The sequence below is a fragment of the Ailuropoda melanoleuca genome, chromosome 17, assembly GCF_002007445.2.
Source record: "Ailuropoda melanoleuca isolate Jingjing chromosome 17, ASM200744v2, whole genome shotgun sequence".
Taxonomy (NCBI): domain Eukaryota; kingdom Metazoa; phylum Chordata; class Mammalia; order Carnivora; family Ursidae; genus Ailuropoda; species Ailuropoda melanoleuca.
In genome coordinates this window covers 675,554-695,627 of record NC_048234.1, presented here as the reverse complement: position 1 = coordinate 695,627, position 20,074 = coordinate 675,554, and the positions used below count along the sequence as shown (strand labels likewise).

Genomic DNA, 20,074 nt, shown 5'->3' with positions numbered 1-20,074 from the left:
CCTGACTGAGCCTGGCTCGTCTGGTCACTGGCCACAGGCAGTGGGATGTGAGGTCAGGCCCCACACACAGTGGGGGTAGGTGGTGCAGTGGCCATACCTTCTCTGTCCCTTTTGGATGGCCACACAGGTGCCGCAGGTGATGAGATCACGGAGCCAGGCTCAGTCAGGACGCAGACTGTGACAAGTCGGGCTCTGCCGGAGGCCAGGGCAGAGGCTCAGTGGGGACGTCGGGACGGAGACCGTGGGTCAGAATGGAACGAGGACTGGCACTCAGCGTGCACTGTGGTCGGGTCTTGGTCCGGGGACGAGGAAGTTCAGGGTCCCACCGCGCCGCCTGCAGCCCCCCCCCGCCGCAGGGACAGACGGACGCTCCAGCTTCCCAGCGAGCTCCCAAGGAAGCCGCGGAGCGCCTGTGTGCTCCTTCCAGGGGTGGGGGTGGGAGGGACGGGGTGGGCCGGTGGGAAGGGTGGCTGCAAGGTCACGCCGGAGAGGACGCCGGGAGGACTGCCTCGGTCAGGGGCTCCGGAGGAAGGGCTGCCATGGTGGGGTGGGAGGCAGGGAGGCCGGCGTGGAGGCCGGCGCGGAGGCCCGCAGGTCTGGGAGAGAGGCAGAAGTCAAGTAGGACCTTTGGTTTCGGGCTTGAGTTTGTGGAAATGGCGCCGTTCACTTTGGACGGTGGAACAAGAGCGAGGCTGGGGGAGCAGACGAGTTGCGGGTTCCCTGCGCCCAGCGCCAGGTCAGGCACCCCGGAAGCCGTGGGTGTTGGAGCAGGAGAACACGGCAGACAGAGGAGACCAGGGCGCACAGACAGCGACGGGAAACCAGAGAGCGCTACAGTGCCTGTGCTAACGGGGCTCCACGGCCTCCACATGCACGCGTCCCGGGCCCTCTGTCCTCGGCCCCCGGGCTCCCTAGGTTCCCCAAACAGAATGACGGGGCCCAGGCAGAGGCAGTGGGCCGCCAGGCCGTCTATGCAGCTGCGGACGACGGTGGGCACAGCCCCCGAGGAGGGAAGGCGCCACACCAGCCACCCTGCGACCTCACGCCTGCACGGGGAGCTGGCCCAGGGGGACTTACCTCTGTGCAGGGACAGCTGAGTGGCCGCAGGGCCCACAGAGCCCCGAAAAGACGGAGCTGCGTGCAATCCCGAGATTCATCCCCACACCTGCACCAGGTGTGACCGTGGCCAGGCTCATGGGAAAGCCAACCACATGCGGGAACCCTGACTACGTCCCGCCTGCGAGGTGCAGCCCCTCGGCCCCTCAGCAACTCTGGGAAGTAGGCGTTATGGTCATCTCTCCACAACGGAGTAAACCGAGGGCCAGAGACGTTAGGGAGCGTGCCCGGGCGGCACAGCACGGAATGAAGGAACAGGCCTTCAAACCCAGGCCCAGCTCCCTCACAGCTCAGAGGCTACGGCACCAGCCCCAGGACGTTCTGAGTCCTGATCCAGGGCAACTCATACCAGCCCCCACTTCGTTTCCAACGCGGTTTCAAAAACCGAGTAGGAACACTCAAGAAGGCAGTGGACGGGAAGAACCCCGCGGTCGGTAAAGCAGATCATGGAGTCACGGACTCTCACTCTGCCAATCCTGGATCACCGCGAACAGACCACCACGGACGACCACCGTCATCCCGCTGCCGCAAGACTGCCTGAACGCCGAGCTCCGTGGACCGCACGGCACAGCGGGTGAACAGCAGCACCGCCAACCGGCCACATGCCCGCGAAGGCACTCTATGCTGTCGTTCTCGCTGTCCAAAGGCTGGCGCCAGACTCAGCCCACCGGCCCTGCGCCCACGTGCCCGCTCGTCCTCCCTGAGTAAAAAGATCCGGGAGGAGCAGATTTGCGGGACGGCCATCAGCGCAGAATTCAGAATAAAATCGACAGCCACGGTTTAAAAACAAATCAGAGACTTTGCCTCCACTTAAACACACGGTTTTACAGCTCGGTCCAGCCGCGGCAGACGTGGGGTCAGCCCGTGGGGTTCCCCCTGAGGTGGGTCCTCCCTCCTGTGCTGAGGGACGTGGCCACACCCTTGAGGGACCGGAGGTCTGACATCTCGGGGGGCCAGACTGTCCGGGAGAGACGCCCCTCCTGGGGCTAATTCCCAGAGGAGAAGGAGCCCTCCACCCGCAAACACCCAATCTCGGGGTTGAACCACCTCTTTCACACACAAGCCAACCCTCCCCTGCCCTGAGTCCCCCCAGGACGGACTGCAGACACCCCCACATTTCTCAGAGTAGCCGCTCCTATCCCTGCCACCTTTCTTGTGGAAAACACGAGCTGGGGTCCGTGCCATGCACCCCCCGTGGTCTGTCCACTCCGGGCCACGCGTGCACCCCCTGTGCTCCAAACCAGGTGCTTCCTTGGGGCCCTTCCTCTGGGGAGATGTGAATGTACTGATCTCTCTGGGTCTCACTCAGCACCTCTCTAGGCTGAAAGCCGGGTGCACGTTCTGACGCCGTCCCATTCATGCTGACCCTGTGCACTCGCGGCCTGAGCTTTGGGGGTGCCCCTGACAGAGGAGCCCAGGCCTCCCGGCCCCTGACGGGCCTCCTCCACACCGGCCCCGGGACGTGGGAACACAGACACCCTCCTGCAGCTGAGGGGTGGGCCAGCCTGGGGGGCGGGTGGGCAGCATGGGCTGAGCCCCCAAAGCCGCAACCACAGATCCAAACAGCAGGGGAGAGAAGAAGGGGGTTCTGAGCCCCAAACTGCAACTTGACCCTCCCTGACCCCAGCCTCCGGAAAAACTCAAGGGTGCCAGCAGCGGACATGTGGCTGACATGGCCCACTGGGTCCGCCCACTGGGTCCACCCGAGTGTCCAGGGAGGATGTCCTCAGATCACGGTGTCACCTGCGGACATCTGTGCCAAGTGTCCCTGACTCGGGCCCTGCGGGAAAGCTGGAGAAGCCCCATCAGACGGACGTGAAAGTCAAGGAGGACTTGGGGGTGGGCTCTGCACTCGTGGCCTCCGGTGGGGGCCACAGACTGGAAGGGTCGTGAGCGGGCACAGCCTTGACTCTGACCCCAGCACCATGTCAGCGTGTCACCCGAAGGACCTCTCAAAGGCTCGAAGGATTTGCGCCCCGTTCCCGTCCTTTCTGCCCACAGGCGCACACACATGAGGCTTTGTGGGGTCCCATCTCCTCTGTCGGGCTCAGACTCCGGCACAGATGGGAACTCGGGACCCCAAGCTCAGCTCCCGGGGCAGGGAGGGGCCCCAGGCCCACGGCTGGACCCACCCGGGCGGGGGGGGAGACGAGCCTGCTGGGGGTCAGGCTTAACTCACGCTGTTTCTCCTGGAGGGCGCTGGAAGTGCACGGGGCGCTCCCGTCTCCTGCAGAGAAAGAGAAGACACGTGAGCCGGCTCCCCATCACTGCCGTGGATGCTGGGAGGCCGCGTGGGGCTGCCGCCGGCCCCCTCCCGGAGCTGGGGGTGGGCAGAGGTCTCCCCGCCTTCGTGCACCACAACGCACAGACCCAGGGGACGCAGGGCCTGGCCTCCCCTCCTCCCGCCGTCCCAGGGCAGCTGCTCACGTGAGGCTGTCCTCTCTGTCTGAGGACAGTCAGCGTGCAGATGCCCGCCGAGCCCTCTCCTAGCTCCTCCCCTGTGTCAGCTCTGGATGCCCCGGGCCACCCCACCCCAACCCCGCCTCAGCCAAGGCACCACTTTGGCCCCAGCCTGAGGCCCCACTCATCCCCACACAGTCAGTCCCCAAGTCCCACGGGGTCTGCCTCTGACACTTGGGCCCCACAGCGGAAGGGACGTCTGTGTTGTCCACGGGTGTCCCACGCCTGGCTCCCCACGTGCGTGACTCGGCTGAGCTCCGTGGACAGCCTCCCCCATCAGGAGAAGCCGTTCTCTGCAGTTTTGAGAGTCCCACAAACTCCTCGTTGACAATGTGGTTAACACTCAGACATAGAGAAGGAAGAAATCATCTTATGATCCCGTCGCGGAGAGAAAGCCGGTGATGCCCTCGTGCCCGTCCTTCCAGGCCCTTTTCCACGCGCGACCTCTGGGCCTGCTGCGACCACGTCAGCGCAGCAGGCGGGGCCCTGTCACTTGTCCCCGAGCCCGCTGAGCAGACCCCGGGCTGGAGGCCGGAAGGCACCGCAGACGACCGCAAAGCACAAAATACACGTTCTGTACCTCACGTTCGAGCATAAACGATTCCCCGACCAAGTCACGACACCCGTGAACACCCTCCCAAGGCCGTCAGCAGAGCGTACTGCGGGGGGTAGATCCCCCTGGCCTTAAAATGACCGCGCTGGAGGGAAGACGCAAAATCCCGCCATCGTGCTTACTGCCACAACCAACATCTCCGGGGTTGAAGCTCTTCGTGCATTTTTAATGACTTTCTTAAAAGCATACAGCCACGGGAGGGGAAGTCGGGTCCACAGGCAGGGAAGGGTGGGCCCCAGCCTGCACGCACCACGGGGCACCTGCCATCGCCCGCCTGAGCTGTCTCCGGTCACCAGACTCATCCCTGGACACGGGCTTTGCCCAGGCCACTCTCCTGCTCGCGGGCCCACCGCGGCTCCCCTCCGTCGAGGTCTGAGCCAGGCAAGCAAGCGTCTCGGGAAAGCGGCCCCTGGGCACCTGCCCTGCCTTCCTCCGCCCCCACCACGCCCTTCACCTCCAGACGTCTCTGAGTCGCCGACACCCCTTTCCTGCACAGGTCAGAGCGCTCGGCCCTGGAACGCCTATCTGCCCTCTGCCTCCTTCCTCTGTCAGACCTGCGGTGCCCTCTCCCCAGAGCCTCAGTGTTCAGGACCTCTGTCCTCAAGGGTCAGCCCTGGGCCCCAAGGGCCAGCACACGGCCACGGTCAGCAGAGGCCAGCTTCCTTCCTCAAGCCCACTGCTCCTCCACGGGAAGGCTCCGAAAGGAGACGAAGCCGGAGGCCCCAGGAGCCCCCAGACCCAGCTGGCCAGACCCCAGCCCACGGGGCCCAGGTGGTCAGAGCTCTGTGCACAACACATGTGGGGCCTTGGTGCTCACATCTACCCCCCCAGCTGAAAGGCCCACTGGCTCCGCCCTCTCCACATCCCAGGACCAGCTGAGGGATGGCAGAGAAGGGGCCCGAACAGGGTCTAGGGAGTGAGGCGAGCAAAGCAGAGGCCACAACCTCCAGCCTGAGAGCTCCAGCGACCCCAAGGGCAGGGCTGAGAGCTCCAGCATCCCTGGGGGCAGGGCCGGCCCGCAGACCACAGCTTCCTGAGCAGGTCCGAGTTCCCTGAAGGAAAGGTGTCTGCTGTGTCTCCAAGGACCCCCATTCTCCACGGCATGGCACAAAGCCACCTCCAGACCTCTCCTGGGACCCAGATCGCCCTTCCCCTGCAAACCCACTCCCCCCTCCCCTGCATAAGGCAAAGAAGTTCTGCTGGGACCCCCCACGTCCCGCCAACCATCCAGGGACTGGTGGGCGACTGCTCTCTGGCCAGCCCAGAGCTGCCTCCCTTGAGAGTGAAACTCCCCCAGAAGATCTGCAGCCCCTCCCTCTGCCCGCCAGGGCCACCTCTGCAGCTCAGGTCCTCACGGGAGTCCCAATCCACCGCCTTCCCCCCAGGCCCAGACCTGAGTGCTCACAGAGGCTGGCAGGGGTAGAGACGGGAGCCACAGAGCTGGGGTGCGGGCTCCCACTGACTCGCTCTCACTGTGTGACCTAAGGCAAGTCACCCTTCCTCTCTGGGCCTTGGTCTAGCACCGTGTCCCGAGCTCTCGGGTCCCCGTGCACACTCAGGTGTGCCCCTGGGCAGGTCACTTAACCTCCACATGCCTCGGTCTCCTGCCCCATAACCTGGGGAGAGCAGTGGTGCCCAGCTCAGGGGACACTCACACGTGTAGAGCCCTGCGCACGCAGCCCGGCGCACAGCGAGTGTTCAGCAAGTGGTCCTATCTGCTTCCCGACTCCCAGCAGCTGCGGCAGGGTGTGCCCCGTGTCCGTCAGGACCGCGGGCAGAGGAGGAGGGACACAGTCAAGGTCACTGCTGTGCGTGGGTCATGCCAGAGCCCGGGCGTGAGAGGGGCACACGGAGCGCAGGGACCCAGCCTCACAGAGGAGCCTGCAGCATGAAGAGGCGGCCGCGGCAGGTGGCAGCTTCCCGTGCTGAGCCCGCCGACGCCACGGGAGGGAGGAAGACCCACTGCCAGGCCTGCAGGTCAGGCCGAGACCAGCATCACGTCCGAGCCCCATCAGGCCCACAGGGAAGTCAGCTCCCACCTCCCAGACACACGGGGCCCAGCGTGGAGATTAAGACCGTCAGGCACTGAACACCTTCCACCCTGCCCAGTGTTGGGGGGGGGTGTGGGAGGCCGAGGGGGACTCATTCCAACCCGGGGGCTCCGGGGACGCGTGCGGCACAGCCACGATGAGACGGTGCCCCCCGTGCCGCGTCCAAGGAAACGCGGGGCTGTGGCAGAGCCTGGCCCGGGCGGGAGGCCCAATTCCTGGGGCGGAAGCTGAGCCCCGGAGAGGCTGAGCCCAAAGCCAGCACTTCGGACGGCTGCTCTGCCCTGAGACGCACCGGGGTTCGTGCCCCGGACCCCAACCCTCCCCCACCCAGGCCCCTGTGGGCAGGTGCAGGGAGGGGAGGCTGGGTAGGGCTGGGAGCCAGAGGGCAGGAGACATGCAGGGACTCAGGCACACGAGCCAAGCGCCAGCCCCAGGGCACGCTTGCGCCCCAGCCCGTCTGGCGACACTCAACAAAAAACAGATCGGAAGATAAAACTACTCAGAACTGAGAACATTGGCCCCGAACCCAGGGCCCTTCGGAGCACTGATCGCAAGCCATGACCACGGCACAGACACAGGGGCGTTTCTTGGGCACCTACAACGTGCCCGAGCCCGAGGGGACGGGAGGCACGGAGCTGAGGGACAGGCCAGGTCTGACTCACGACCGTCCTGTTCTCGCGCCAGGTCCTAGGAGTGACTCACCGAGACGGTTTCTGAGCCGCTGACACCATAAAACACTTTCATTACCAGAGAGAGAGCAGGGCTTGTATCCCAGGCAGGATTTCCGTGGCCATAATGCCGGGTAGGGAGGTGGACCGGGGCTGAAGCCAGTGGGGTGCAGAGCAGGAAGGAGCCAGGGGGGAGGGCCCTGCAACGCCAGTGTCCCCAGGACACACGCGGGTCACCTGGGAGGAGGAGGGACGCCGGGCAAGAAGCAGAGCCAGCCCCGGGACCCTGGGCTCAGCTGCGGCAGCCGGAAAGCTTTACGGTTCCCCACCTGCTAATCGCCGAGATTCCACACCTGCCCACCACAGGCCCCCTTCCCAGAGAAGGAAACTGAGGCTCAGAAGGATAAAGTCGGCACCCAGTTTTTAGATCTGGGCCCTCCGGACACCCCAGCTGCTGGGGGCTCGTCCCGTGACCCCGGCCCCACGGGGGCTCCTGAGACGGCTCAGGCAGTGTGAACGGTACTCCCTACGGGGGTGGGGGGTGTCCCCGGGGAGTCTGGGCACTGGGTGTCTCCTGTGGAGAAGCCTGAGCTGGGCATCGAGGGGCCTGGGGAGGCCACGGGTCCAACCCCGGGGCAGGAAGGAGCCGGCTGTGGGAGGAGGTGAAGCCTGGAGCCCCAGGCAGGCGGCTGGACTCTCCCTCGGCTTCCTGCCGAGCAGACTCCCCAGGGAGGACCAGGAAGCGGAGAGGCACCAGCTCGTGCTCGCTGCCTGACGAGACCCCACTTGGCCCCACGGCCGCACCCCTGCCCCAGCCTCCTTCAGATGCGGGAACTGCCAAAAACTCCTGCAGACAGGACAGCAGCGCAGGGGGGCGGGACGGAGGGCAGGGCCTGCGGGTGCCCAGCGCACAGGGCCCGCATCCCCATCTCCCCACAGCCGTGGTCTCCCCTCCCCACCCCCTTCCAACAACCCAGGGGCACCCACCCCCGGAGCAAGAGAAGCATTTCCACCACACACCTGAGATGGAGCCTCGGGGGGAAGGGAGGGAGCATTTCGGCAGCCGGGCCCTGCGGAGGAAGGTGCTAGGCATTCTCCCCATGGCAGCGGCAGGGAGGGAGGGCAGAGCTGACGCCCTGGGCTGAGAGAAAGACCCCCACCCCCCTGCTCGGGGCATCCCCCCCACACCAAGCCTTCCGCCTCCTCTGAGCTGCAGGGTCAGGCTCCCTCATGACCTCTCACCCGGCCCCCGCACCCCTGCACACACTCCCGAGCCCTCCTATAGCCTTCTCCTTGGCTTCCAGAATGAACTTTCTAGAAAGTGGCTCCTGCTTAAGCTATCCCATGGGTCCCCAGGGCTCCCCCGGGAAGGCCCCGACTCCTTGCCAATCCAGGCCTTTGGCGTCAGCGTCCCCGCCCCACCCCTCACTGTCCCCAGCCCCATACCTCACACCCCGACTTCAGGCGAGAGGAACCCTGTGTGCTTCCCCGATTTCCCTGCTGCTCGTCCCCCACCCCCCGCCCCAGCACGTTGCACCTGCTGCCCCTTCTACCCACCCGGGGCAGCCTCACGGGTCTGTGCAGAGCCCAGCAAGGCCTCCTGGCCGTGCATGTCCCTGCTCGCGCTCCACGTCCCTCGGACCCCGCTCTTGGGAGCGATCAGCTCACTGGACTGCCTGCCCCACCCCGGCCGTGGCCGTCAGCACGTCCCCAACGTTGGCCAGCGCGGAGTGAGTACCAGCACGCGTGAGCTGAATGCACGGCGAGGGAGGGAAGGCATGAATGTGCGGTGAGCCCCTCACCGCCTCAGGTCCGGAGAGGCAGGTCGGCACTGCTCACGACAACCCCCTAAGCTGTGCAGGGCAGTATGGAGGCGGTCTGGGAGAGGCTGGGCATCAGGAAAGCTCCCAGAGAAAGTGCTCGGCGATCAGCAAGCAGCCGCCCAGCGGCTTTGGCCAGAACACAGAGTGAGCAGGAGAGGAGGGAAGCATGGCCTGGAAGTGAGGAACACAGAGTCGAAGACGGCCTTGGGAACGGTCTGACAGCCCCCCACTACGTCCTGGGGGAGCTGACCGACGGCTGTCTCATTCCTGAGGTGATGGTGAGCTTACTATCCCCGGACAGTTACAACGGCTGGAAGGAAGGTGAGAAGCAGACTGATGGCCTCCGAGCCAGCTGGGGGATTTACCCGCCATTCCTCAGACAATGAAAACCCCCGTGCTGGCCTCACCGCGGAATGAAGTCACAGGGTTTACAGCACAGTGGGGCCGAACAGAAACGGTAAACTGACAATAGGATCCAGGCTTTTTCTCCTGCCCCAAATCCCCAGAAAATGACACCAAATATTTTCCTAGGAATTGGTCTTTAGCGGTACTGTCAAATAGGAAGGGGGTGTCTTCGGCAGACCAGACACTGTCAGGCACCCCAGGAGGTGGGCAGCAGACGGAACGCATGGGGGAGTCAGACTGGAGACGGGGTTTGCAGGGCCCATGCAAAATGAAAGCGTGGGGACCCTTGTTCAAAACTGCTAAGAATTTTAAGACGATGAGAGCAGAGCATAAAATCAAGCGTGAGAGCCCTGTCGGCGTGGACCTTTGTAGGACTGTGAAGGCCAAACATCCAGAATGCCGACCGAGGCACACAGAAGCCACAACCTGCATCCTGCAAGGAAGGCCTGTGGCCAGAGGAGGGGCAGCTCCAGGGAAGAGCGGGCTCATCGACGGAAAACCGGGAGCAAAGGAAGCTTTTGCAAGCAGCTGGACCTGCCGGTCCCCCTGCTGACCCCGCTTGTGCCGAGTTGAGGCATCTGTCTTCAGGTGCGGGAAGGGCCCAGCGCTTCAGGAACAGGACACCCTGGGAAGCTAAAAATACCAAGAAGAATGAACCAGAAGCTGACATCACCCAGCTGCATGTTCTGCCCTCCCCGATAATTAGATGACAGCTGTTTGCAATAAACAGAGATGTCACATCACCCGGCGATAGGCTAAGGGGGTGCGACTACGAAGGTGGGTACACAGACAGTGTCACCCAATATCACCGGGAAACCAAGAGTGCGGAAGAGAGACGCCAAGCTCAGTGAGGGAGGCGAGTCCAGGGAAATGGACCTGCAGACCCCTTGGCCAGGTAGTGGCACCATAATGAACGGCCCTCCGATCTCAGCAATCACCATCAGGACCGAAAGTAGTTAAAACACAGATTCAGTGAGTCTGGGAGGGGGGCTCCAAAATTCACATTTCTGACAAGTGTCCAAGTGATGCTGATGCTGTCGGTCCAGGGACCACTCTTTGAGAACCACATTATCTAGACCCAAGGCATAAGCCAGAGTCTGAGGGGAACGACGGGGAAGATAAAATAGCTCTCTGGAAAAGGGAAGGCAGAGAAGGTGGTTGGGGATGCCTGGGCAGTGCCTGCTTCCCTCCTGCCAATAAGAATGTGGCCTCGATGACACTCCGTTTGTTCTTTTTTTTAAAAATATTTTATTTATTTATCTGACAGAGATAGAGACAGCCAGCGAGAGAGGGAACACAAGCAGGGGGAGTGGGAGAGGAAGAAGCAGGCTCATAGTGGAGGAGCCTGACGTGGGGCTCGATCCCATAACTCCGGGATCACGCCCTGAGCCGAAGGCAAACGCTTAACCGCTGTGCCACCCAGGCGCCCTGACACTCCGTTTGTTCTTAAAACAAGATTGTAAGCAGGTCCTTAAGGGACAGCTCATACACTGTTAATATGAATTATTCTGGAAGACATATGCAAACTCAGAGCATAAAAGATTAGCAACGTGGCAAGGACCAAGAGGAATGCAGCCCAGGAATGCAAGGCTGTTCAACATGTGAAAATCAATCACGGTAACAGAAAACAGGACAAACCCCATATGATCACCTCAATACACTCAGAAAGAGTGTTTGGCAAACCCCAACACCCTTTCACAATAAAAGCACTGATCAAACCCAGAATAGGAGGGAACTTCCTTGACCAGGTAAATGACAACTACAAACAACAAAAACAAAAAACCCAGCTAACATCATATTTCACAGCAGAAAACTGAAAACTCCACTGAAGATTGGGAACAAGAAGAGATGTCAGCTCTCACATTTCTATTCAGTGTTATACTGGAGAATCTAGCCGGGCAGATTTAGGCAAGAAAAGGAGATAAAAGGCATCCAGGTCAGAAAGGAAGAACTAAAACTACCAGTTTGAAGGTGACGTGATCTCATATATAGAAAATCCTAAGGAGGGGCCTGGACAGCGCAGTCGTTGAGCGTCTGTCTTCAGCTCAGGGCGTGATCCCAGCATTCCGGGATCGAGTCCCACATCAGGCTCCTCCACTGGGAGCCTGCTTCTTCCTCTCCCACTCCCCCTGCTGTGTTCCCTCTCTCGCTGGCTGTCTCTAATTCTGTCCAATGAATAAATAAAATCCTTAAAAAAAAAAATCCTACGGAATCCTCCCCCAAAAATAACCCTAATAACTGAGTTCGGCAAAGTTTCAGGATACAAGACGACACACAAAAATCAATTGCGTTTCTATATACTTGCAAATAATCCATAAATGGAATCGAGAAAATAATCCAGTTACAGTAGCATCAAAAAGAATAGAATACTTTGGGATAAATTTAACAAAACAAGTGCAAGACTTGTGCCCTGAAAACCACAAAATGTCACTGAAAGAAATTCAAGGAGTCCTAAACGAACAGAAAGATATCCCATGTTCATAGATTGGAAGACCAATACTGTTAAGATGGCGATACTCCCTAAATTGGTTTACAGGTTCAACAGAACCCCTGTTAAAATCCCAGCCGGATTCTCTGCAGAAATTGAGAAGCTGATTGTAAAATTCACACGGGAATACGAGGAATACGGAACGGCCTAAAAACACTTTCAAAAGAAGAGCAAAGCACATGGATCCTGCTTCCTAACTTCAAACTTACCACAAGCGCACAGTCAGCAAGACAATGTGGTGTTGGCCTGAGGATACACAGTATCAGTGGAATAGAATTGAGAGTCCAGATACAAATCCATATGCTTATGATCAATTGATTTTTGACAAGGAGGCCAAGACAATTCAAGAATTGTCTTTCCAGGGGCGCCTGGGTGGCACAGCGGTTAAGCGTCTGCCTTCGGCTCAGGGCGTGATCCCATCGTTATGGGATCGAGCCCCACACCAGGCTCCTCCGCTATGAGCCTGCTTCTTCCTCTCCCACTCCCCCTGCTTGTGTTCCCTCTCTCGCTGGCTGTCTCTATCTCTCAAATAAATAAATAAAATCTTTTAAAAAAAAAAGTGAAAAGCCACCCACAGAATGGGAGAAAATATTTATAAATCACATAACCGATAAGGGTCTAATACCCACAATATATAAAGAACACTTACAACTCAACAAGAGAAAGACAAACAACCTGATTNGTGAAAAGCCACCCACAGAATGGGAGAAAATATTTATAAATCACATAACTGATAAGGGTCTAATACCCACAATATATAAAGAACACTTACAACTCAACAAGAGAAAGACAAACAACCTGATTTTAAAACGAGCAAAGGATTTGAACAGACACCTCTTCAAAGATGAACAGCGGCCAACAAGCACATAAACATACGGTCATTATTGGTCATTAGGGAAATGCAAATCCAAACCAGCAATCGTATGCCACGTCGTACCCACTAGCACAGCGACAATCAGACAAGAGACAAGGACAAGTGTCGGCGAGAACGTGCCTTCGTGTGAACTCTGGTACAACACTGGTGGGAAGGGAACGTGGGGCAGCCCAGCCCTCCCAGTCCTGGGTGCGTGCCCAAGGGAACCATACACGAATACCGACAGCAGCGTTACTCAAAACAGCAAAAAAGTGGAAACAACCCAAACGTCCACCAGCTGATGAACGGATGGCCGGTATGTGGAACTATTAGTCACTTCAGACGTTCGGGTTCGTGCCACAGCACGGAGGCATCTCCGAAGCATGATGCTAAGGAGACGGCAAACACCAAAGGCCACGTGGTGTTGGATTCCATTTACACGAAATTCCAGGGTTCTGAGGAGAGAAAAACGGGGCGTGACTGCTGACAGGTACGGGATTTCTTTTTGGGGAGATGCAACGTGCGGGAACTAGGTAGCGGTGATGAATGTTCAGCTTCCTGAAAATACAAAATATACAGAAAGCCCTGAATTGTGCACTTCAAGACAGTGGAGTGTATGGCATGTGTATTATGTGAAGAACGTGGCAGGACCTGCTTTCCTTGGACAACGTTAATGGCAGCCCTGCACTTCCCGAGATCTCCGGACTCAAGCTCCTGCCTGTTCTGTGTCACAATCTCACTTCGGGATCTCTGGCTAATTAGCCCACACTGAGGTGCGTGTGGTCTATTTCCATCCACTTCTAACCCACCAGGAGACTCTGGAACTTGAAAGGACAGGAAGACAGAGACCTTACAAAGCACAGCATGAGTCCATGGCACCCATGGGCCAATAGCAGGTTGTTAGGGAAACAAGCCAGAACACACGGAAATAAAAAGATGATCGTTTCATAAAAAAAAAAAAAAAAAAAAAAAAAACCCCCCCCCCAAACTGCACAGAAGAGCTGACCAGACGAACGGCAACAGCTGGAGGACAGAACCGTGAGCTGCTGCTGGGCTTAGAGCCGAGGGGCATTTCCAGAGCCCAGCAAGGACCAAGAAATAAGAGCAGGAAGTGCCAGGGGAGACCGGGTCTGGCCTGTCTCTACGGTAAGTCTGGAAGGGGAAACAGAGAAAGAACCCCCTGAAGAAATAAGACGTGTGTGCGTGTGTGTGCGTGTGTGCGTGTATACAGACACCACGCACGGTACGTAGCTAAGCGGACACGTTGTAGCGGATGTCACCTACATTGTGTGCGCACACAGTCCACACTGTGTCTAACATACATCATAGATTGCACGTGTGTATAAAGCGTATAGGAAACATCGGGGGCCGTCAGGAACGCGGAGAGCACAAAGCGGCTTCAGGCGTCCAGCAGAGCCAAGCCGCTGAGTCTGGAGCCCAGGGAAGAGGTCGTGGCTGGAGATAGACTTGGGGCCACCACCGAGGGTGGCGGCAACTGCCCAGGCTGGTTTCGAGGGCAGCCTTCTCCTGAAGCGCCCCCGGAGCTTCTGCCGCCCAGAGTCGTGCCCGGGGCCTCCCTCCCGAGGCCCCACGCTCAGCGCCCTCCTGCACGGGGTGACCGTGGCCAGGACCCCGCTCCCCCGCGGCTGCAGGAGGCCGTGCCCACACCGAGCACAGGGGCAGCCCGTGTCGCGGCCGATGGACGGCTGGCCAGGGAAATGAACGCGTGTGTCCTGCTCTATGGACAAATCGCTTCATGACTTCCCAGGGGCTGGAGACGCAGCGGGTTTCCTCTCCTCACCCTCCCCTGCTTACTCCCGCTCCCCACTGCCCACGGGGAGGACGCAGCATCCGCATCGCAGCTCTGGCCACTGCACCCCTCCCAGGGAGCCTGCCACGTGCTTGCCGAACGCACTTGTCCCGGCGTTACGGTGACCCGGTACGGATCGCACCTGGCAAGTCCTGAGTCAATCCTCACAACGCCCGTACTAGCCCCGCTCTGCCCACGAAGGTACCGTGAGTTCGGCTGGCCTGCAGAGCCACGTTCGTGCCCAGACCACGGGAGTGCCCCAAGCTCTCCCTCTGCTTTCCTCCCCCTGCCCTCCTGGCTCGGGCTGCCTCTCCTCGCCCCTCCCCAGCTCCTACTGTGCTGAGTCACGCTCTCTGGCCCCCAGTGGGGGTGGGGGTGGGAAGAGGATGGCCAGACGGGCCGGGAGTGCAAGTCTGGGTTTGTCTTATGGCTACTGAGCACCATTCTTGGGGAAGCACGTGGAACCTGAGACCCCTTCTGGGCGCCTCCAGGGTTTGGGGTGAAGGCAAGAGCAGGCCAAGGGTCAGTCTGCAAATGCACGGCTGTGACAACTAGGGCACTGCCTCTGGACGGGCCCTGGGGACCAGACTCGAGCCTGCCCTTCCTGGGAATGTGCCAGTAACCCCAGGGCCTTTCTTGAAGACCTGACCACCTGCAGAGGCCCTGAACCCCGCCTCAGTCCAGCTGGGAATCAGGACGCGAGGGATCTGAGCACGACTTTGGCGAGACGCAGCTTCTGTAAGCCTGGGGTCCTTCATCTGTAGAACGAACAGGCACCCTGGTGTGTCCTTTTCTCAAGACAGCTCTTGGGCACGGGGAGAGCGCCAAAGGGGCGGGGGGGGAGCTTGAGGAAGCGGCTACGGGCACGACACCAGAACAGCCCTTCTCTCGGGCTGGGCCAGGACCATCTCACAGAACGCCTCCGGAGGGGACAGCCTGGCCCAGCCCGTGAGTGAGGAATGACGGGGCTGGGAAACGAGGAAGAGATGCTATACGGGGTGGGAGGAGGGACAGGGAAAACCAGCCTGGGGACAACACGTACAGAGGTTAGCACCCTGGACCCCAGGTGGGGTTCTAGGTCTGCCCCTCACTCCTGAGTGACAGCCCCTCTCGGATGATACGACCTTCCCGCTAAGCTGTCCCACGCCCCTCGAAGCCTGGCTCCGTAGCTTTGTAGACAGGCCCCTTCCCCCCCAGGCCCAGCGACCCCCCGCGCAAGCCTGACCCCTTACGTCTTGTCTTGCCCTGTGTCACGGTCACAAGGCAGTGGCCCAAACTCAGTCACTGTGGCTGCACACCTGCACACAGCTGGAGCTCCACAAACATTCAGGTAGCAATGCGGAATGGCCAAACGGGCAGGAGGCCTGAGAGGACGGGCCTGCTCTGTTGATCAGCTCCTGGTCAAGCTCGCCCCCATAAAAAGCCTCCTGGACTAACCCCAGCCACACACTCCTTCAACCACTCGGCCCACGGAAGTTACCGTCCGCCCTGTTCCCCTTTCCGGCTCCCTCCCAGAGGCTCTCCACCTGCCACCCCAGCTTAACCAGCTCTGCCAACACCACGGGCCTGGCGCCCTGCCCCTAGGAACACGTGCCCCCGGCGGTCATCTCACGGGCACGGGAAGCGCGTCCGCGCGGCACAGAAAGCCCCGCACGAGAGCCCTTGGGGGTTCCCACAGGGCACAGCGCGCAGGGACCGTAGATTCCAGCAGGGGAGGCGCCCAGAGAGACACGTGACTCTTCTAGAATTCGCTAGTTCTAGCCGCGGGCGCCCGCACACCGGCCCCCTGCAGCGCGCACGTGCACCCGCCCTGGGCCCCCAGGAGCGGAGTCTCACCCTCATGTCCTTCCAGCTTCCCCATGGTCTCCATCTGCTCCGCCAGGTCGTTGGAATTCCACTGGCTCATTCCGATGAGGATGGCATTCTTCCCTTCGGCCACCTCCTCTGTGGACGGAAGCAGAGACGGGCATGAGCACGCAGGGTGTCCAGGTGACCCTACCCGCTGAGGCGGACTCCCGCTACCGAAGGCGTCTGTGTTTGCGGACAGCTACGACACATTCCGGAAGCTTCCACCGTGAGCAGGCCTTGCTGCTGCACCCTACGGGGCCCCCACAGGCTGCAGCCAAAGAAAGGAACGAGGGGACGGTCAGGAAAGGGGCTGAAAACCCCACTTGTGTCCCCGTTCCTGCCACCAGGACTGGTATTTCCTGAGAGGAAGTGTGTTTGGAAGGAAAAGGAAAGCCATGCCCCTTGCTAGCAGCTTCCCTTTGGGTAAGTAACTTGATTTCTCTGAGCCTCAGTTTTCCCATCAGAAAAATGGGTGCGGCAAGGTCCACCCCGCAGAGCTGCCAAGAGGATTCAACGAGGTAATGGGGTAAAGGTCTCAGTGCACGGGGGTGCTGGTTGATAAAACAGTATGGTTATTCCTCCACATGAGAAGGGGGTTGCCACCGGTATTTGGGGTCTGAGTGGGGCAGGAGCGACTCTGCTGTACCTGGGGGGGCAGAAGACATTTGCCTCTGAGCAAGCCTTGAGCTCTACAGAACCCTTGGGTCTCATGTCAACGTTAGGAACCCAGTAATGCCTCCGTCCTCCCCACCACCCCCTCAACCCCATCTCCATCCATGCCCTTCCCCGGAAGAGCTCGGATTACTCCGAAGGAGTCGATGGGGCCACGTTCCCCAACCACACTGAGCACAGGCCGCTGGGTCCCACACGTCAGCGGCACTCACCTGCTGCAGCCCCTCGTCCCAGAGAGGGCATTTCCTCCAGAACGAACCCACAGGCATCCCCTGGCCCTGCTTTCAAAGGGACGGGCCTTCCCGGCGAAGAGCGCTGTGCCCCCTCTCATAGGGTGGACGTTAACAGATGGGTAAGGAGAACCCTCAAGCTCGTGACAACCGTGAATAAGGGGACAAGACCCATTTTGCGGCCAAAGATGGTGCCAATATGGCGGAGCTGGAGCCTGGGGAGCTGTCCGGAGTTCTGACCGCTCCAGCGCCCCGCGCTCAGACCCACTTCCTGCGGGGACCCCGGCTCCTGCCCCATGGACTCACCTAGCTGATGTGTTCAACCACACTTCCCAAGTGTTCGCTCTGCACTGAGACTGTTGTAAGTGCTTTGAAAACATCCCCTCAAGTAACCCTCGTGACAACACTCGAAAGGTAACAGTCGTCATCACGTCCGTTTTATAGACGAGGAAAGCGAAGCAGAGAGCAGTTGAGGACCTTGTCCACGACCACTGGCCAGAACCGGGCCTGAAACCCAGGCGCACTGCCTCGAGAGCCCTCCATCCTGACGGGCTGCCCCGGACATCCTGTGTCGGCTTCCCAGCCCCCCAGCCAGGCGCCACACGTGCCCAGACCATTCCTGCGCACAGTGCGTTCCATCCCGGCACATGTCCACGCCTGTAGGCAGCGCTGTGTTCTGGGCAGACCCCTGGCCGGATTCCAGTCTGGACTCTGCCCCATGTGTCGCTCAGCTGTTCCCGTCCTTGTGTCTCTTCCACAGGGCTCTGGTTCGACAGCCCTTCCCAGCAAACTGTCCTGACGACGGGGGATGACGCCCCAAATCTGTCAGGCTGCAGGGGCCCACGTGCGGTCGGAAGGCGTCAGATGGCACTACCCTTGTGGGGCAGGATCACCAAGGGGTTAAGAGCTCCACTCTGGGGCTCGGCTGACTCTCTTCAACCCTGGACACACCGTCTGCGGGCTCTCGGACCTCGGACAGTAGTGCGTGCTCTACAGACCTCAGTCTTTCTCACCATAAAACCACGTCATGGCACCAGGGGCTGCCCTGGGTTAGGCGAGGTCATGAAGGTGAGGTGTCTGCAGGCACGATGACCACGGGCAGAGCACAGGCCTGGATAACAGCCCGTGACGCCAACAGCCATCACGCCCACCACTGCCCCAGAGCAGGCTCTGTCCCGACCCCCCGCTCCAGCTAAGCCGCCGTTGGCCCTGGGGCGTCCCGGCGGAGGGGCGGGCGGTGCGGGCAGGATCGGCCTGTGGCCACCTTGAGGCCTGGTCCCCAGCTCGGTTTCCCAAGCACACAGCGGCTCACCTGTTTGTGCCAACCTTCACCGCGCACCTGCCGCGTGCGGCGGGAGACACGACCCCCACCCCCAGGAACCCAGCTTTGTGAGAAAACACAGCCCTGAGTCCTTCTGACACAGTACGACGGGCCACACAGCAGCACTTGTCTACACAGCCTACCCTGATCCCTCTACACAGCTTGAGCCCCACCTGGGGTGTGAGCGAGGCGGTCAGAGCCCCGGGGGCCCCAGGGCTCATCGCGGGGTCCCCGCCTCTCCTGGTCCACCGCCCCTTGGTCTCTCTTTTCAGCAAGGGCACCATCCTCGCAGACCCGCCGCTGTGTCCCTGTGCTTGGTGTCACCTGCCCCACGGAGCTCGGCTCTCACCTGTGCAACCCCCCCCCNCCGATGAGGATGGCATTCTTCCCTTCGGCCACCTCCTCTGTGGACGGAAGCAGAGACGGGCATGAGCACGCAGGGTGTCCAGGTGACCCTACCCGCTGAGGCGGACTCCCGCTACCGAAGGCGTCTGTGTTTGCGGACAGCTACGACACATTCCGGAAGCTTCCACCGTGAGCAGGCCTTGCTGCTGCACCCTACGGGGCCCCCACAGGCTGCAGCCAAAGAAAGGAACGAGGGGACGGTCAGGAAAGGGGCTGAAAACCCCACTTGTGTCCCCGTTCCTGCCACCAGGACTGGTATTTCCTGAGAGGAAGTGTGTTTGGAAGGAAAAGGAAAGCCATGCCCCTTGCTAGCAGCTTCCCTTTGGGTAAGTAACTTGATTTCTCTGAGCCTCAGTTTTCCCATCAGAAAAATGGGTGCGGCAAGGTCCACCCCGCAGAGCTGCCAAGAGGATTCAACGAGGTAATGGGGTAAAGGTCTCAGTGCACGGGGGTGCTGGTTGATAAAACAGTATGGTTATTCCTCCACATGAGAAGGGGGTTGCCACCGGTATTTGGGGTCTGAGTGGGGCAGGAGCGACTCTGCTGTACCTGGGGGGGCAGAAGACATTTGCCTCTGAGCAAGCCTTGAGCTCTACAGAACCCTTGGGTCTCATGTCAACGTTAGGAACCCAGTAATGCCTCCGTCCTCCCCACCACCCCCTCAACCCCATCTCCATCCATGCCCTTCCCCGGAAGAGCTCGGATTACTCCGAAGGAGTCGATGGGGCCACGTTCCCCAACCACACTGAGCACAGGCCGCTGGGTCCCACACGTCAGCGGCACTCACCTGCTGCAGCCCCTCGTCCCAGAGAGGGCATTTCCTCCAGAACGAACCCACAGGCATCCCCTGGCCCTGCTTTCAAAGGGACGGGCCTTCCCGGCGAAGAGCGCTGTGCCCCCTCTCATAGGGTGGACGTTAACAGATGGGTAAGGAGAACCCTCAAGCTCGTGACAACCGTGAATAAGGGGACAAGACCCATTTTGCGGCCAAAGATGGTGCCAATATGGCGGAGCTGGAGCCTGGGGAGCTGTCCGGAGTTCTGACCGCTCCAGCGCCCCGCGCTCGGACCCACTTCCTGCGGGGACCCCGGCTCCTGCCCCACGGACTCACCTAGCTGATGTGTTCAACCACACTTCCCAAGTGTTCGCTCTGCACTGAGACTGTTGTAAGTGCTTTGCAAACATCCCCTCAAGTAACCCTCGTGACAACACTCGAAAGGTAACAGTCGTCATCACGTCCGTTTTATAGACGAGGAAAGCGAAGCAGAGAGCAGTTGAGGACCTTGTCCACGACCACTGGCCAGAACCGGG

General features: G+C 60.3%; 1 protein-coding gene across 2 annotated transcripts in view; it reads right to left on the bottom strand.

Annotated features, from left to right (window-relative positions):
- The window catches only part of PITPNM3 (PITPNM family member 3), a 71,772-nt gene that overhangs the window by 39,899 nt on the left and 11,799 nt on the right, over positions 1–20,074 (bottom strand). For both annotated transcript variants that reach the window (XM_034647292.1, XM_034647293.1), the window contains exons 3-4: positions 16,124–16,231; positions 3,296–3,343 (exon numbers count right to left, since the gene is read on the bottom strand). In XM_034647292.1, coding sequence (XP_034503183.1) covers positions 3,296–3,343; positions 16,124–16,193 — 118 coding nt within the window. In that variant the 5' untranslated portion in view covers positions 16,194–16,231. The remainder of the gene's footprint in view (positions 1–3,295; positions 3,344–16,123; positions 16,232–20,074) is intronic.